Here is a 19,698-nt window from a genome sequence, read left to right on the forward strand (position 1 = left end):
GGGGAAAGGAAAGAAATGAAATTGATCAATGCCATCCAACCCTGAACAGAATTCTGGAAAAAAAAAGATATTACTGGCCACTCCACTGGGCACCGCACAACATTATTCTCGTCAGCACAAGTCCCGAGCCCAGTCATTAAATGGTTTCTCTTTCTACAGATGCCGAGCCTCTGCTTTGGTCATCCATTTCCATGAATACAGGACCATAATTCACTGAAAGTGGTACCATGGGTAGATATGGTCATGAAGAAAGCTTCTGGCACCTTGGGCTTCATAAATCAAGGTAAGTTTGGATGTTATGTTGAAATTCTATAAGACAGTAGTAAGACCTAATTTGGAGTGTCATGTGCACTTTCAGCTGCCCACCCACAGGAAAGATGTCAGTAAAGTTGAAAGAGTACAGAGAAGGTTTAGAAGGATGGTGCCAGGACTGGAGGACCTGAGTTATGAGGGAAGATTGAATAGGTTAGGCCCTTATTGCTTGGAACATAGAAGATTGAGAGGAGATTTGACAGAGGTATGAAGGATCTAGGGTAAATGCAAGCAGATTTTTGCCACTTAGGTTGGGTGGGACTACAACCAGAGGCCATGGTTTAAGAGTGAAAGGTGAGAGGTTTAAGGAGAACATGAGGGGGGAATTTCTTCACTCAGAAGGTGGTGAGAGTGTGGAATGAGCTACATACTTTTCAAAAACTTGTGAACGTCAGAAGCAATATAGCAATGCAAAGGGCCTTAAGAATAAGTTGAGGGTGATATGAAGGATCTTCCAGCAATGGAACAGAAACAAAAAGAATAAAGCTAGATCAAGTCCTTTGAATAACCATACACTTAATTTCCTCAACAGTTTTCCAAATTAAACAATGAATATTGTGGATAGCAAATTGATTTTGGAGTAGTATATACTGACAACTTTCTTATTGCCCTAATCAAAGACTGGCAGGACAGTCAAGGTAAGAAGGTATAACAATAATCTTACCTCTAGTTTTTTACTGAGTCTGGCCTCCTGTGCCTTCAATCTCTCCTCCTGATACTTTTCATGCACTTCCTTCAATTTGTCTACACTAGATCTCTTGGCAGATGCTGTCCCTGTTAGGGATGCAATCAAATCAAAGTTATAATAGGTAGTAGCTTCCAATTCAACCAATTCTTTATCATTCAAAATATACACCTCAGCAGGGAGAAATCAACTAACAATTTTACTTAGTTTCTATTCATTTATCGCTACCTGAAGCTTAAGTTTCCAATTAAAATCTATCTGATTCAACGCAGTAATAGCTGCCAGAATTAATTGGAAACTCTCACATACCATTTTGTTTTGTTTATCACACATGTACTGAGAGCCCCAGTCTTAGAACACATACCGACTAACACATGTAGGGTTCTTGGTAATGTTAACTGCTAAGGCTAATGAAATGGCATCTCTGTAATGCTAACTGCTGATGTAATAGTTTCTCTGTAGCTGCGATATTTGGGTTTTAACTACAGATAACAGGGAACTAACCAAATGAGAGACACATTATTCTATCTTGTTTGTCTGGGAACCGAGCTTTTGTGGTTTTTCGGTCGAGGCGAGTGAGGAGGTAGAACGAGTGTGGGAAGTGCCCGGTGATCACCGGACGGAGTCTACGGGAATTCGAGGGTCCAGCGGTTGGCAACGTTTCGGCGGAGGTCATTGAGGAGGAACACCGGAGGCGTGAGCTCCAAAGATTTTTGTGCACAAACTGTTAACTTTAACAAGAGTGGCGTCTTTGTCTTTTATATTTGGTTTCTCTACTAACCACACAACAAAATAAGGGTTATAAAGGCCATGTGTCAGTTTGCCATCACCGTGAAGGCCGACGAAAAGGAAAGGGCGGATTGAGCAGTGGATCATTTGGGGGCTTCTGATGATGCCCTACCTCCAGTTTACTGTAACCTGACTGCTCTGAAGAGCAAGCAGCTGCCGGAATTGAGCTCTGGAGGAGTGGCAGCTGCTCAGTGAGGTGATCCGGGCACTGGCACTATCTGGTATGTATTTGGAAAGGGGGATATGGCGCAGGCGGAGAAGACAAAACCAGCTTCAGTACCTCCATTACTGAGAGAATAGCCTCGTTTGAAGTTAAAGAACCAAATTTTATACCGGCCATGTCAGCCCCGGACCGACCTCGGCGTTGCCAGCTGGTTCTGCCTGAGAAGTATCGGAGCATTGCGTTGAGTTCACTTCATGATGATTCTGGACATTTGGGGGTGGACAAGACCTATGGTTTTTCTGGCCCTGAATGAAGTTGGAGGTTGAAGAGGACTGCAAGTCGTGCATTCGCTGCATACGCTGGAAGACACTGCCTGTGCAGGCAGCTCCTCTGTCATACCTGCAGAGTGCAGGGCTCCTGGACCTGGTGTGTATGGATTTCCTGTCTATAGAACCCGATGCCAGCAACACGGCCAGTGTCTTAGTCATCACGGACCACTACACTGGATATGCTCAGGCTTTTCCTATCAAGGACCAGAAGGCGACTACGGTGGCAAAAGTGTTATGGGAGAAGTATTTCATGCATTATGGCCTTCCCCAGGCGGATACATAGCGACCAGGGATGGGACTTCGAGAGTAGACTCATCTACGAGTTACTGGGCATGCTGGGAGTTGAGAAATTGAGGACCATGCCCTATCACCTGCAGGGCAATCCCCAGCCTGAGAGGTTTAAGCTTGGGACCCTGGAGATCAGCAAGGAGAGCAGGTGGAGTTAACATATCGGGCATCTGGTTCACTGTACCCGAAATGAAGCTACTGCGTGCACGCCATATGCAGGAAGCCAAGGCGTTACTAGTGAAGGCTTGAAACGTGGATTGTCCCATATAACTGCTGAAAAGGCATGTTTAATTGGGGCCCATGCAACTGTCCGAGGCTTCACCTTTAGTTTGGAGAAAGTGGGAGAAACCTAAGTCAAACTTGAGAGTAAGAACTAGTTCTACCAGGTGAGGAAAGATGGTGATGAAGGGGAACTGATGAGGTCTGTTGTCTAGAAAGAAGCAGAACATTAAGGACTTCCTGGAAGGGGATGAAAATGTATAAACACTAAACCCATAGTGAAAATAAAGTGATCTGGGCCAAGTAACTGAAAGTGATTGAAGTGATGGAGAGATTGCAGACCAGATAATGTTCTAAGTGTCGGTTGCCAGAAAAACATTGGCAAGAACTGGAGGAAGAACACTTCCTACTTCTTTTTAAAATTAGGACTACATTATCTGTTACATTGATAAAACCAGACAGGTTTCCGGTTACCATTGCATCTCTATTGGTAGAGTAATCCTTCAATACCGTACCATATGAATAGCCTGGATTGTGGGAGCCCAGGTCGGTCTTACAAGAGATATTGTTAAGCCTGGAAAATTGTAGCTATGGAGGAAAGATTGGATAAGCTTGGGTTGTTTTCTAGTCTTGAGATGTATAAAATTGGGAGGATCAAATGGCAGAAATGAGAAGGGCTTATTTCCTGAACAGGGGGATTAAAAAAAAACTGAGGTCCATCGTAACTGCTAGTAGTATTAAAAGTATTTTCACTCAGAGGATGGTAGAGGGATCTGAAATACTTCCAAGGCATAAATTCCCCTCATATTTAAAAAGTAAATGAATATCTGAAGCGCTGTGATCAACTGGGCTACAGAGCCTGAGGTAGGACGTGGAATTAGAATGGGTAGCTCTTTTCTTGACCATCACAGATGCAATTCCCAACATATTTATTTTTATGGTTCTATGAGCTTGGCTTAGGAAATAGGCAGGTAGGTTTTATTTTTAGAAACACAATTTAGTTGTTCAACTAATTTTTAAAAGTGTTTATACTTGTAAACTTTCAACTTAAAAAACTTTCTTTTATCAAGTGTTTTTGGAATGTGTCATCTCAGGTGTTTACAGAGAGAACATTTTGAGATGCAGACGTACCCTTTTTAACAAAGCAACTCAATGACACATTAGATCCTTCACCCTCAGGAAGCGATTTCCAGCTCTTTTCAGATTCAGCCCTGAAAACAAAAAGTAGAAAACTAATTTTGAGCTTAAGAGCTTGGCAGATAAATATCATATTGTCTTTGGAATTTTGCAGTGACGAAGGATCGCTGATCGACATTGCAGACTGCTTTTCTTTTCACAAATTCTGCCTGATTCCGTGCGTGTTACAGCAAGCCACTCACAACATTTCTGAGCCAAATCCCACAGACTCAGGAGCACAGCAAATATCATAGATTATCATTAAACTGCAGAATAGAATGAATTATGTCACTGGATGGAACAATCAGCTCTTGAAAGAAAACCTGCTAGAAATTTAGTAAACTTTTTGAAAACAGAAATCAAAATATCACAGGTGCTGGAAATGTAAAGAGAATGACAAAATATTCAGCAGGTGAAGCAGTGTCTAAAAAGAGAGAAACAAAATTACTGAAATAATATTTCAAAAGTCACTGTCATTGTTTCATGCTCCACCTCCTCAGTAGAAAATACTGTACTACTCTTTAAAGAAGTCTGCTAAATAAATGAACAACAGTCACGTGCAACCTAATTTAAAAATAAGTACTTTCAATAGGGGAGAAGGCATCCCATTATGTTTAACTTATAAAACAGTGACACTACCAATATTCTGAGAAGTCCTTTTCCAACTAAGGCTGTATTGCCCAGTGACATTACCTTTGTAGAGAAAGTGGTTCAGCCTTGGGCTTCTCAGCAGCAATGGAGGAAGGGGTTTTGATTTGTGGTTTGGTGGAACTGGACACTTTGCTTAGTTTTGCTGGAGTCCTTTTAATCGACTCATCACAGGACTGGTAATACAAGAGAAAGAAAACGGTGAAATGTTCAAAGGTTCATTTTATTGTCAAAGTATGCACGTACAACTCTGATACTTGTCTTCTCCAGATAGTCCTGAAATACAGAAAGACCATGAGAGTTGATGAAAGAATAGACACCAACTCTCCCCACCATCAGTACGACAAAGAAAAGAAACAATAACAATCCCCGACCCCCTCGCCTGCAAAACAGACCAGTCACAGTAACATCGAAACCCCCAACCCCACCTTACACACAAAATATTTACAGCTCACCCACCCACCAACCAGCCACAATTAACAAAACACCAAAACCTGAAGGAAACCAATATGAAGTACAGTCCAAAATTCACATATGTCTCAGGATATTGGAAACAGCTTTCCATCGGCATACGAAGACAGTGGCTGCAAACTCAACAAATCAGCAAAAGCATTTTCAACTTAATAAATCCAATTTTAGTTGGTAAATTAATCAAGGCTGACAACTGAAAATATTCAGAGGATGGCAAATCAATTTGGCTAAATGCTGTAAAAAATAAATTGTAAAGACTGCAACAATGCAGATTTCCCCAAACTTTCAGAAAGCATTGCCTCCTGCTGCTTTAACATAGCAGATACAAAGCAGGAGAATAGCAGCAACTGGGGAAAGACAACCGAACGCACTATGGAATGCTGCATACTTTTCAAAGACTCTTGAAAGTCAGAAGCAATATAGCAATGCAAAGGGCCTTAAGAATGAGTTGAGGGTGATATAAAGGATTTTCCAGCAATGGAACAGAAACAAAAAGAATAAAGGTAGATCAAGTCCTTTGAATAATCATGTACTTAATTTCCTCAAACACCAGGAAATCTGCAGATGCTAGGATTTCAAGCAACACACATAAACATTCACCAGCAACTTTGATGTGTGTTACTGAATTTCCTCAACAATTTTCCAAATTAAAAAATGAATATTGTGGATAGCAAATTGATTTTGGGGTAGTATATACATACAACGTTCTTATTGCCCTAATCAAAGACTGGCAGGGCAGTCAAGGTGAGTACGACGACAATCTTACCCTTAGTTCGTTAATGAGACTGACCTCCTGTGCCTTCAATCTCTCCTTCCGAAGCTTCTTCCCTTTCTTCAATTTGTTTACAATAGGTTTATGTTTCCTCAGATCATCTTTAGGTGCATGAATCCTGCCCTCGATATCACTCTGCTCAGATGCTTTCTCTGTTCAGGATGCAATCAAATCAATGTTATAATAGGTAGTAGCTTCCAATTCAACCAATTATTTATCATTCAAAATACATACCTCAGCAGGGTGAAATCAACTAACAATTTTACTCAGTTTCTATTCATTTATTGCGACTTGAAGCTTAAATTTCGAATTAAAATCCACCTGATTCAATGCATTAATAGCTGCCAGAATTAAATGGAAACTCTCACATACGATTTTGTTTTGTTTATCACACATGTCCTGAGATCCCCAGTGACAGGAAATGCATTTTGATTTTGACACTGTCCTCCTGGTACCATTCTCCCGTAAATATAATCAAAAGCTGTCACTGTGCAGTGCAATCAGATCCATAACTCACTAAATGCACTCTTAAAGCTCAGAATACTACTAACACACAGCTGAGCAAGGCAATAGACTCTTAAATGTCTTCTTAATTGGCCCAGTAAGCCGACAGATGAAGGGCAAACAGGGAAGGAAAGAAATACTGATATCCCCCAAAATACCAATTACGCACATAAAGCCCCAACCTCGTCGGACACTGACCGGCCAGAGTCACGGCCTCGTTGGAGACGTGGCTCACACTCTCAACAGCAAATACAGTTGTGGACTCATTGAGATCATAAGCAGGGAAACATCAGGAAACAATTTAAATATAAAATTGGATTTTTAAAAAAATGGAAGCTAATGGTGAGCATTGCATCAATAGGCAGAGAAACACTTGCTGCAAAATAGATTACACGCAGCATTTCACTAACCAAAGTTAGAACTCACTGACCACTGCTTTTAAACCTTTTCCTTTGTGTGGTACAAATCTTGCCAGTGAGTTTTCATGTTGATTTCCAGAGTTCAATTTGATTCGGGCTATTTAATCCCACACCCTGTCAAATACAGCCTCATTAAAGGCAGTCACTCAAATCACCTGTAAATACTGCACTAACTCTGACCCTGGAAAGTCAAAATGGGCATGGGGGAACAGATTACTGAAGAGCAAATGTCCCTTAAGAGCACAGTTGGTGACACCTCCCATTACTTTTATGATAGGACAGTAATTAGCCAGATCGGATATACTCTGTTTTTGGTGGATAGAACATAACTAGGGACATGTAGTTGCCACTGACAGACCTGTACTGGATATGCTTGGCATGCTAGGCATTTAGTTCTGAAGTGCAACTTTAAGCACGACACATCAGAGGTTACCCATTTTCATTATTATTGCTGTTCCTGCTACTCGCTCATTCTTTGATTTGGCTGAAAACTACCATTATAACAGTGAGGACTTTGGGAGGAAGCACAGATGCATCATTCACTCAGTTCTTCCAGTTGAATATAGTTTCACAAAGTTCATTCCAGGCTCTGGTTTAATTGAAGGTGGGGATCTTCACTGGAGAAGTGTCCTCATGTTAGCTAACCTATCACCATCACGACTGTGTGATCCAGGGTGGCAGAACTTTGATCAGATCCATTGGTTGGGGAACTGCTGAACTCTTCATTGAAGATGAGAAAATCTGCAGATATAGGAAATCCAAAGTAATACCCAGAAAATGCTGAAGGAACTCAGCAGGCTAGGCAACAGCTACGGAAGAGAGTTAACAGTTGTGGAACAGTCCATGTTTCGAACCTAAACGGGCATCACTCCACAACTCTTCCTACGCTACAAAGATAACTGCATTGGTCCTGCTTCCAGCACCCATGCTGAGCTCATCAATTTCCTCAACTTTCTCCAATTTCCACACTGCCCTCAACTGGCCCACTTCTTGCACCTCTCTCCCCTTTCTCGATCCCCGTCTCCATCTTTGGAGACAGTTTATCTGCTGATACTCTTTACAAACCCACTGACTCTCACAGCTCTCTGGACAAGACATCTTCCCACCCTATCACTTGCAAAAATGCCATTCCCTGGCCTTAGTTCCTCCATTTCCACTGCATCTGCTCCCAGAATGAAGCTTTTCATTCCAGAACAACTGAGATATCCTCCTTCTTCAAAGAAAAGGGCTTCCTTTCCTCCACTATCAACGTAGCCCTCAACCACATTGCACAAATCACCCTGAACCCTTCCACCTGCCGCCACACGAGGGATAGGGTTCCTCTTGTCCTCACCTATCACCACACAAGCCTCTGCATCCCGCACGTAACTCTCTGCAACTTCTGCTATCTCCAAAGGGAGCCCACCACCAAGCACATCTTTCCGTAGGAATCACTCCTTACACGACTCCCTTGTCCACTCATCCCTCCCCACTGATTTCCCTCCTGGCACTTATCCTTGCAAGCAGAACAAGGGCCACACCTGCCCCTACACCTCCTTCCTCACTACCATTCAGGGCTTCAAACAGCCCTTCCACGCCAGGCGACACTTCACCCGTGAGTCTGTTGGGATCACCTATAGTATCTAGTGTTGCCTCCTATATATTGATCAGACCAGACTGGGAGACATTTGTCAAGCAGCTTCGCTCCATCTGCCACAAAAAGCCGGATTTTCCGGTGGCCAGCCATTCCAACTCTACTTTCCATTCCATTATGTCAGTCCATGGTCTCCTGTCACTGTGAGGCCACCCTCAGGTTGGAGCGGCAAAGAGCTTATTTTTTGTTTGGGTGATCTCCAACCTGATGGCACAAACGTCAATTTCTCAAACTTCCAGTAACTGCCTCCTCCTCCTCTCCATTCGTTTCCCTCTCTCACCTCATCTCCTTACCTGCCCATCACCTCCCACTGGGGCTCCTCCTCCTTCCCTTCTTCAATGGTCCTCTGTCCTCTCCTATCAAATACCCCCTACTCTAACCCTTTACCCCTTTCACCAATCAACTTCCCAGCTCTTTACTTTAACCGCTCCACCTCTCCCAGTATCACCTATCACCTGCCAACTTGTATCTCTTCCTTCCTTTCCCCCACCTTCTTTTTCTGACTCCTTCTTCCTTCCGTTCCAGTCGTGAAGGTTTTCGGCCTGAAACATCGATTGTTTACTCTTTTCCTTTAATGCTGTCTGGCCTGCTGAGTTCCTCCAGCATTGTGTGTGATGCATCTGTTTACTGCATGCTGCTTTTGCCATTTAACAAGCTGATGGTTCTGTGTAGCAGCTCTATTCAGTTCAGATCCACCCAATGCAACTTGTAAAACTTCTTTCTATACTCACCACTGAACTGGCATTGGTCCCTAGCTTGATAGTAATGGTCAAAAGGAGTGATAGACCAGGCCTCGAGATTACAGTTTGCAGCTGAATACAATTCTGCTGATATGGACAATTGCAACCCTTCATGAGCAACTAGATTTGCTGAGACTCTCCCATCAGTACTGAGCTGTAATGTTAGCTGTGCTTACATGGAATTCTGTGAGTACCTACCGAGTATAAATACTGAAAAGCTCACACATAGCTGTCAGAAACTTCATACCTGATTGTGTCATGGATACAGATTCGTCAGACGAGCTGCAGGATCCTTGGCATGACTGTAAACTAGGGCTGGTGTTAGTCTTTCTATCAGCTTTGTTTGATGAAGGGGCACTGTCTTCTGAGGAAGCAGACTGCACAAGGGCAAGAGAATGGAAATAGATTAGTTCCCGAGCTGTTAGTATTTTCTGATTTGATAAAATAAAGATTAGATGGGCAGGAAGCTTGCAAACATTTAACATCCAGCAACTTAAATTCTGTACATCCGTCCACTGGATTGCCCCCTCCCTGCCCTTTCAATGCATCCCATTATATCCTTCCATATATTTCACTAACCTGCTGCAACCTATTAGCCCAAACCCTCAAAGTTTAATGTTCATCTCAAACATGTTACCCTTGAAAGAATCACACAAGAAATTCCCAGCCTTTTCTTTGTGCCCAGTGATCTCATTTAGACCCTGCCATAGTCTACTGGCATCCCTTTGGTTAACCTGGGCTTCCAACTCGGCTCGATATTGCCTCTTGGCACCCCTAATGGCTTTCCGGAGCTCACGCCTGGATTCTGTGTAGCCACTGGTATCCCCGGACCTAAAAGCCGCAGCCCTAGCCTTTAAAAGGGATTTGACCTCATAATTCATCCATGGTTTCCAGTTAGGGAATACCCGGATCGTCTTGTGAGACACACAGTTCTCCGTGCATTTCCAAAGAAGTCTGTGACAGCTGAGGCATACTCATTGAGGTTAGCTGCCGAGTCCTTGAATACCTGGTCCATTTCTGACACCTCCCTCCCCTTTCTAGATCTTTCTGTCTCTATCTCTAGAGACAGCTTATCTACTGATGCCTACTATAAGCCTACAGACTCTCACAGCTATCTGGTCTATTCCTCTTCTCACCCTGTCTCTTGAAAAAATACCATCCCCTTCTCGCAAATCCTCCATCTCCGCCGCATCTGCTTTCAGGATGAGGCTTTTCATTCCAGGACGAAGGAGATGTCCTCCTTTTTTAAAGAAAGGAGCTTCCCTTCCTCCACCATCAACTCTGCTCTCAAACGCATCTCTGCCATTTCACGCACATCTGCTCTCACCCCGTCCTCCCACCACCCCACTAGGGATAGGGTTCCCCTTGTCTTCACCTACCACCCCACCAGCCTCCAGGTCCAACAAATAATTCTCTGTAACTTCCGCCAGCTCCAACGAGATCCCACCACTAAGCACATCTTTCCCTCCCCCTCCGCTTTCCACAGGGATGGCTCCCTACGCGACTCCCTTGTCCATTCGTCCCCACCATCCCACCCCACCGATCTCCCTCCTGGCACTTATCCTTGCAAGCGGAACAAGTGCTACACACGCCCTTACACTTCCTCCCTTACCACCATTCAGGGCCCCAGACAGTCCTTCCAGGTGAGGCGACACTTCACCTGTGAGTCGGCTGGGGTGATATACTGCGTCCCGTGCTCCCGATGCAGCCTTCTATATATTGGTGAGACCCGATGCAGACTGGGAGATCGTTTCGCTGAACACCTACGCTCTGTCCACCAGAGAAAGCAGGATTTCCCAGTGGCCACACATTTTAATTCCATGTCCCATTCCCATTCCCATTCCGATATGTCTATCCATGGCCTCCTCTACTGTAAAGATGAAGCCGTACTCAGGTTGGAGGAGCAACACCTTATATTCCGACTGGGTAGCCTCCAACCTGATAGCATGAACGGTGACTTCCCTAACTTCCGTTAATGCCCCACCTCCCCCTCGTACCCCATCCATTATTGCCCATCCTCTGGGCTTCCCCCCTCCCCCTTTCTTTCTCCCTAGGCCTCCTGTCCCATGATCCTCTCATATCCCTTTTGCCAATCAGCTGTCCAGCTCTTGGCTCCATCCTTCCCCTTCCTGTCTTCTCCTATCATTTCGGATCTCCCCCTCCCCCTCCCACTTTCAAATCTCTTACTAGCTCTTCCTTCAGTTAGTCCTGACGAAGGGTCTCGGCCCAAAATGTCGACTGCACCTCTTCCTATAGATGCTGCCTGGCCTGCTGCGTACACCAGCAACTTTTATGTGTGTTAATTAATTAGGTGCTGATTGCATCGTCTCTGATCTGGGCCGACATTTACATGCCAGGCAGCACCTAATTAATTAGCTTGTTTATTTCGGCTTTTTTCTGGGTGCGTTCCGGCTATCGCTGCACCACTGCATGCTTCGCGGATCAGTACCGGTCCGCGGCCCGGAGGTTGGGGACCACTGATGTACAGCGTAGTTTCACTTAGCAGTCAAGAAGACAGCCAGCACGCTGGAACGTTCACACATCTTTCTATCATACAGTTCTTTGTAAGCACTCAAAACATCCTGCAAACCTGCCCTGAACCTACGTGCCCTTTCAAAGTTAAAGTCATAGTTTTCTGCAATCATTGCAGCATTGTCAATTGTAGTGAAAATCTCACGCAGTTCAAAGCTATGACAGCCTAATGCTGAGATGTTGAGTGTAGTTCCCGGGGAAGAAGCTTGGCTTTTCGCCACTCTCGCAACTCGGGGTGCGCGCTGCCTCTATAACGGCTGGCTGCAAAACAAAACGCTGAACGCTATTTCACTTTTCGCTGCTCAGGGTGTGCGCTGCCTCTATAACGGCTCGCTTCACAAGAAACGCTGAACACTGTTTTCGCCACTCTCGCTGCTCGGGGTGCGCGCTGCATTTTTTTGTAATAGTGAAAACACCTTCTTGTCAGCGAAAACCAGTAACTAATTTGGTCTTTCATAACAGCGAGGAGTCGTAAAGTGAACGTTCAAAAAACGGGGGCCAGCTGGACACTGAACACTTGCTGACAAGTTTGGAATTACCTGAGATCTTTCCTCTTCATCCTGCCTGAGCAAGCATCTGGTCCATCCCAACCCCATTTTGTTCGGGAGTTATCACCTCTTTAGCTCTCTATTATTTCCTAGCTGAAGACTGAGACACAACAGTTTGTGCTTATCTGATATCAACACCAAAATATTTCTCATGGTTTCTGATTTGGCCACTGTGATGTCATCAGCTATTGTGATGTCATCAGCCATTGTGATGACATCAGCCATTGTGATGTCATGACCCACTGTGATGACATCAGCCACTGATTAAAACTAATTAAAACATGCAATCTGATAAAATGCTATCCCAAATATTTGAAGCACTTCATTATTTGAACCTTCCCATCATTGATTATAATCATTGGCCACAAATTTCAGTTGGGGTGGGTCGTGATTTATTGAATGAAACAGTTGTGTCTGACAGACTTTTTGTTCCAATGTACACAGAAAAGAAAACGACACAGAATTACATTCGTGATCCCAGTGCATTAATATTCACCTCTTTGGGCAAGTTAGGATTAAAAAAAAGAAATCACTCTAAATTGTTCTCCGAGGCAAAAGAATAATAAGGGGAAAGTTGACATTTGTCCGTACAATTGGCTTTAATTGATTCCTAATCTAAATTACCTTCCCACCAATGGTTAGCCAAATAGCCTCACACTTCCTCCCTGCAGGAAGCAAAGAATCTTTAAAATATAGAAATGGTCTTTGAGGAAAACAAATCCTGGCACTTCTAGAAGAATTGCCAACTGAAGAAAACTCAATTCTACCATTGACTTGTTTCCAAAATGCATCAGGCTTGTTTAGATGTTCCTTTGCAAACTTCTGATGCTGAAATTTGTGGTAACGATGCAGGAAAAGTTTTCTTCTGATGACTCTTCCATGAAGGTCATATTTCTTCAGTGTCGCTGCACAGTAGAACAGTGCACCACCACTCCAGAGTCTGCTAAATCTTCCTGAAGGTCTTTTGCAGTCAAACAGGGGTTTTCATTTGCCTTTCTGGCAATCCTATGAGTAGCTCTCTTGGAAAGTTTTCTTGGTCTTACAGACCTCAACTTGACCTCCACCGTTCCTGCTAACTGCCATTTCTTAATTACGTTACGAACTGAGGAAATGTCTATCTGAAAATGCTTTGCTATCATCTTATAGCCTTCTCCTGCTTTGTGGGCATCATTTATTTTAATTTTCAGAGTGCTAGGCAGCTGCTTAGAGGAGCCCATGGCTGCTGTTTGTTGGGACAAGGTTTGAGGAGTCAGGGTATTTATAAAGCTTTAAAATTTGCATCATCTGGCCTTTCATAACGATGACTGTGAACAAGCCATAACCCTAACAAGCTAATTAAGGTCTGATACCTTGGTAAAAGTTATCTCTGAGCTCAAATCTTTTGGGGTGCCTAAACTTTTCAATGGTGCTCCTTTCCTTTTTTTCACTCAAAAATTGTACAAAACCAAAATAATACACTAATCTTGCTCAAAATGTTGAAAAGAATGTTTCATCTTCAACGTTATGATTTTTGGAGATCAGTTCATCTTCTACACACTTAACTATTCACAGTAACAGAAATTTTGACCGGGGTGCCCAAACGTTTTCCTGCCACTGTATGTCAATTTAGGCAGCTGCAGGTACCATGATGTTTACTTCTGCATAGACTGCAAGTCAACGTTATTTTTTTTTCAATAATATTACTGGTATTGTGAAAATGGTATTCTTCACCATCCACTTCAAGGTTCGACATGTGTGTTTAGAGATGCTCTTCTGCACACCACTGTTGTAACGTGAGGTGATTTGAGTTACTGTCACCTTCCTGTCAGCTTGTACCAGTCAGTTGTCGTTTTGGGCCAAGATGCTTCATCAGGACTAGAAAAAAAAAGATGAGATCAGAGTAAGAAGGCGGGGGAAGACGTACAAGGTTGTGGGTGAGAGGAGAAACCAGGAGATGGGGAGTGGTGAGGTAAAGAGCTGAGAAATTGGTGAAAGAGATAAAGTGCTGGAGAAGCCGGAATCTGACAGGAGAGGACAGAAGGCCATAGAAGAAAGGGAAGGGGGAAGAGCACCAGAGGGAGGTGATGGGCAGGTAAGGAGATAAGGTGAGGGAGCAAAATGGGAATGGGGAATGGTGAAGTGGGGGAGTCATTACCGGAAGCAGGAGAAATTGATGTTGATGCCATCAGGTTGGAGGCTACCCAGACGGAATAAGGAGTTGTTCCTCCAACCCGAGTGTGGCCTCATCGCGGCAGTAGAGGAGGCCATGGACCGACATGTTGGAATGGGAATGGGAAATAGAATTAAAATTGGTGGCCACCAGGAGAAGTGCCACACCTGCCCCTGGATCTCCTCCCTCACTACCATTCGGGGCCCAAACAATCCTTCCAGGTGAGGCGACATTTCACCTGTGAGACCTGGCCCAGACTCGGAGACCACTTCGACGAGCACCTACAGTCCATCCAGCAGAAGAAAACAGGACCTCTCAGTGGCCACAAATTGACCTGGATGAGGAAGTGGAGGGATAGGTTAGTAAATCTGCTGATGACACAGTGGTTGGCGGGGTTGTGGATGGTGTGGATAGCGGGACATTGATAGGATGCAAAACTGGGCTGAGAAGTGATAGATGAAGTTCAACGCAGATAAGTGAGAGATGGTTCATTTTGGTCGGTCAAATATGATGACAGAATATAGTATGAATGGTAAGACTCTTAGCAATATGGTGACCTTTTATCCAATAGTTTCATTTAATTGTTTATCAGTCTTTCAGTCTTTTTTTTTCAAAGTTTTAGATTTGATCTGAAAGTCTTTCTTTCTTTCTTTTTTCATCATATCTTCAAAATGGACTGCCATTCCTTTTTTTTTGTTTTGGTTTTTTTTTAGTGTAGTGGTTTTTTTTTCCTTTTCATTTAAGACCCGATGTTTTTTTCCTTTCTCTTCATAATCTGCTAAGGGAATTGTTATTTTCATTTTTTATTATATATTTTATACTAGTTTAACAATATCTATGACTTGACAATGTCTAACTTAATCTTGGAGTATATTGTTACAGGTACATATATTTGAATGAATTCTCCTCTTGATTGTATTTATGCTTTTTTTTAAATCAATAAAAAGATTAATGAAGAAAAAGACTCTTGGCAGTGTGGGGGATCAGAGGGATCTTGGGGTCCGAGTCCATAGGACGCTCAAAGCTGCTGCGCAGGTTGGCTCTGTGGTTAAGAAAGCATACAGTGTATTGACCTTCATCAACCGTGGGATTGAGTTTAGAGCCGAGGGGTAATGTTGCAGCTATATAGGACCCTGGTCACACCCCACTTGGAGTACTCTGCTCAGTTCTGGTCGCCTCACTATTGGAAGGATGTGGACACTGTGGAAAGGGTGCAGAGGAGATTTACAAGGATGTTGCCTGGATTGGGGATCATGCCAAGTGAACTCAGTCTTTTCTCCTTGGAGCGGCGGAGAATGAGAGGTGACCTGATAGAGGTGTATAAGATGATGAGAGGCATTGATCTTGTGGCTAGTCAGAGGCTTTTTCCCAGGGCTGAAATGGCTAATATGAGAGGGCAGAGTTTTAAGGTGCTTGGAATGGTGCTGGAGGATTGGCTCATGTAGTTCCATTGTTTAAAAAGGGTTCTAAGAGTAAACCTGGCAATTATCAGCCTGGGAGTTTGATGTCAGTGGTGGGTAAATTGATGGAAAGTATTCTCAGAGATGGTATATATAATTATCTGGATAGACAGGGTCTGATTAGGAACAGTCGACATGGATTTGTGCATGGAAGGTCATGTTTGACAAATCTTATTGAAATTTTCTGAAGAGGTTACTAAGAAAGTTGACGAGGGTAAAGTGGTGGATGTTGTCTATACGGACTTCAGTAAAGCCTTTGACAAGGTTCCACATGGAAGGTTAGTTAGGAAGGTTCAATGGTTCGGCATTAATATCGAAGTAGTCAAATGGATTCTGCAGTGGCTAGATGGGAGACGCCAGAGAGTAGTGGTGGATAACTGTGTGTCAGATTGGAGGACGGCGTGTAACGGTGTTTCTCAGGGATCTGTACTGGGTCCAGTGTCGTTTGTCATATATATTAATGATCTGGATGATGGGGTGGTAAATTGGATTAGTAAGTATGCAGATGATACTAAGATAGGTGGCGTTGTGGTTTTCAAAGCCTGCAGAGAGATTTAGGCCAGTTAGAAGAGTGGGCTGAAAGATGGCAGATGGAGTTTAATGCTGAAAAATATGAGGTGCTACATTTTGGTAGGACTAATCAAAATAGGACAGACATGGTAAATGGTGGGGCATTGAAGAATGCTGTAGAACAGTGGGATCTAGGAATAATGGTGCATTGTTCCCTGAAGATGGAATCTCATGTGGATAGGGTGGTGAAGAAAGCTTTTGGTATGCTGGCCTTTATTAATCAGAGCATTGAGTATAAGAGTTGGGAGGTAATGTTGAAATTGTATAAGGCATTGGTAAAGCCAAATTTGGAGTATTGTGTACAGTTCTGGTCACCGAATTATAGGAAAGATGTCAATAAAATTGAGAGAGTACAGAGGAGGTTTACTGAAATGTTGCCTGGGTTTCATCTCCTAAGTTACAGAGAAAGGTTGAACAAGTTACGTCTTTATTCTTTGGAGCGTAGAAGGTTGAGGGGGGACTTGATAGAAGTGTTTAAAATTATAAGGGGAATTGATAGAGTTGACGTGGATAGGCTTTTTCCATTGAGAGCGGGGGAGATTCAAACAAGAGGACATGAGTTGAGAGTTAAAGGGCAAAAGTTTAAAGGTAACATGAGGGGGAACTTCTTTACTCAGGGAGTGGTAGCTGTGTGGAACGAGCTTCCAGCAGAAGTGGTTGAGGCAGGTTCGATGTTGTTGTTTAAAGTTGTATTGGATAGATACATGGACAGGAAAGGAATGGAGGGTTATGGGCTAAATGCAGGTTGCTGGGACTAGGTGAGAGTATGAGTTTGGCACGGACTAGAAGGGCCGAGATGGCCTGTTTCCGTGCTGTAATTGTTATATGGTTATATGGAAGGAGATAGATTAACGTCTGTTACAAGCCTTGTGGCAGAGAGCGACTGAGAGTACGAGACTCCCCCGCCCCGGATAGGACGCCAGTCTATCGCAAGGTTAACCCCCAGCATTTTTTTCCCGATACCCATTCTCAGCTGGGTAGACTGGAGCATTGTGTGGTTAAGTGCCTTGCTCAAGGACACACACGCTGCCTCGGCCGAGGCTCAAACCCATGACCTTCAGATCGCTAGTCCAACGCCCTAACCACTTGGCCACGCACCACACAGAGATAAGTCAAGGGTATGTTTTTTACGCAGAGTGCGTGGAATGGGCTGCCAGCAACAGTGGTGGAGGCATATGTGATAGGGTCTTTTAAGAGACTCTTAGGCAGGTATATGGAGCTTAGAAAAATAGAGAGCTAAGGTTAATTTCTAAAGGAAATACCCATTCCCATTCCCATTCGGGCATACCAGATAATGGCCTCCTCTTTTGCCACAATGAGGCCACTCTCATGGTGGAGGAGCAACATATTCTGTCTAGGTGTTCTCAAGCCGATGCCATGACAGATTTTATTTTCCAGTTCCCTTCTCTCTGCTTCGATTCCTCATTCTGGCCTCTTGCCTCATCTCCTCACCTGCCTGTCACCTCCCCTACCCCGGTGCCCCTCCTTCCTCCCTCTCTCCCATGGCCCACTCTCCTCTCTTATTAAATTCCACCTTCTCCAGCCATTTACCTTTCCCACCCACCTGGCTTCACCTATCACCTTCCAGCTATCCTCCCCCCGCCCACTTTTTATTCTGGCGTCTTCCCCGTTCCTCTCCAGCCCTGAAGAAGGCTCTGTGCCTGAAACATGGACTGTTTATTCCTCTGCATAGATGCTGCCTGACCTGCTGAGTTCCTCCAGCATTCTGTGTGCGTCCCTCTGGATTTCCAGCATCTGCAAAATCTCTTGTGTGCACGTGACCAATGAACCTACTAACCCAGATGTCTTTGCAAAGTGCGAGGAAACCAGAGCACCCGGAGGAAACCCGCACAGTCACAGAGTGAACAAACTATAACTCCGTATAGACAGCGGTGGCAATTGAACCCAGGTTGCTGGCACTGTAATGGCGTTATGCGAACTGCTATACCAGCCGCTTGTTTGAGGGGTAAATATCTGCCCCAGGACACTGTGAGAAACTTCCCTTCTCCAAATCAGTGATGCTGTAAGATATCTTAAATCCGTTTACAAAGGGTCTTGGTTTAACATCTCAGGCAAATGATGGTACCTCTGACCGTACAGCATTCCCTCGGTACTGCACTGAGAGTGTCAGTGGTATCAAGTCATCAGCTCATCTCTTGAGCTGCTATAATCCAACCACATGTCTGCAATGCTGGAAATTCAAGCAACACACACAAAGTGCTGGAGGAACTCAGCACTGAGGTGTTGTGCAGCATTACCATCATCTTAGTGGGAAGAGTTGTTTCCCTCAGACAGAAGTCTACCAGGCCAAATGGACATTCAAAGAGTATGGACAAACACTGGACAGGGTTTTCCACAGAGGGGTAACTCATTCTTAACTTCCAATACCAAGTGGGTCATCCCACAGATATCCTGACCTTGAAGAGGTCTCTGTGGGCGGCTGCAACCAGTTGATTGTTAATGGGTGTCATTAGTATATATAGTAGCACAGTGGCTAAGTTGCTAGACTTGCTCCTAGAGAACTGCGCTCTTAAATCCATCAAAACGAGTTCATATCTCACCATCGCAGCTGGGAAATTTAAATCTGAATCATTAAAACAATTTCAAATATTAAAAATTAGTGTCATTATTTGTGTCTGTAAAGCACTGGATTGATGTCCAAGTTCACCTGGTTCAGCAAGGTCTGTAAACACCTGTAATCTCAGTAGTATGTTAGCTGTCAATTGCTCTCTGAATTGGCCCAGCAAGCCACTGCTCAGGAGTAGCTAAGGATGTGCAATAAGTGCCTACCGCACATCCTGTGGGCAAATAATATTTTTAAAAAGTTGATGAGAAGTCGTGGAGAATCCAGCAAGTGAATGAATTGTTCTTCCTCAGTGTCCCATCCCACTGGTATCAGTGATCCCCACATACACAATTGTGGATTCTCCTCTTCGATCTCTGGTCACACCTAGTAGCAGCTGGCTTTGCCCATCTCCAGAGTCTGCTTGTGTGCTCTGTGATGGCGTGTGGGCAGCCGGAGTAGTGTCAGCCCCCTTGATGCCACACCCCATGTATGAGGTTTAACTAGATCTGGAGACAAAAAGGACTTCAGATGTGGTAATGTGGAGCCAACAAATCACTGGAGGAACTCAGCGGTCAGGCAGCAAATGTGCAGGAAGAGCGGCGCTCAATATTTTGGATTGAGAACTTGCTCAGTTGCTCCAGAACAAATCAAATGGGTATACATGGCTACAAGTCCCTGGCTTCTCACAGTACATTAACATGGAACAATGCAGCATAGTACAGGTC

The 19,698-nt window shown here is 44.0% G+C and overlaps 1 protein-coding gene across 1 annotated transcript in view; it reads right to left on the reverse strand.

Moving 5' to 3' along the window:
- LOC140203583 (serine/threonine-protein phosphatase 2A 65 kDa regulatory subunit A beta isoform-like) overlaps positions 1 to 18,878 on the reverse strand; it is a 64,715-nt gene extending 45,837 nt beyond the window's left edge. The window contains exon 1 of the mRNA XM_072269629.1: positions 18,825 to 18,878. Within this exon, the coding sequence (XP_072125730.1) occupies positions 18,825 to 18,878 (54 nt within the window). The remainder of the gene's footprint in view (positions 1 to 18,824) is intronic.
- Positions 18,879 to 19,698: the final 820 nt, after the last annotated feature.

This window comes from Mobula birostris, chromosome 10 (assembly GCF_030028105.1).
Source record: "Mobula birostris isolate sMobBir1 chromosome 10, sMobBir1.hap1, whole genome shotgun sequence".
In the NCBI taxonomy this organism is placed as follows: Eukaryota; Metazoa; Chordata; class Chondrichthyes; order Myliobatiformes; family Myliobatidae; genus Mobula; species Mobula birostris.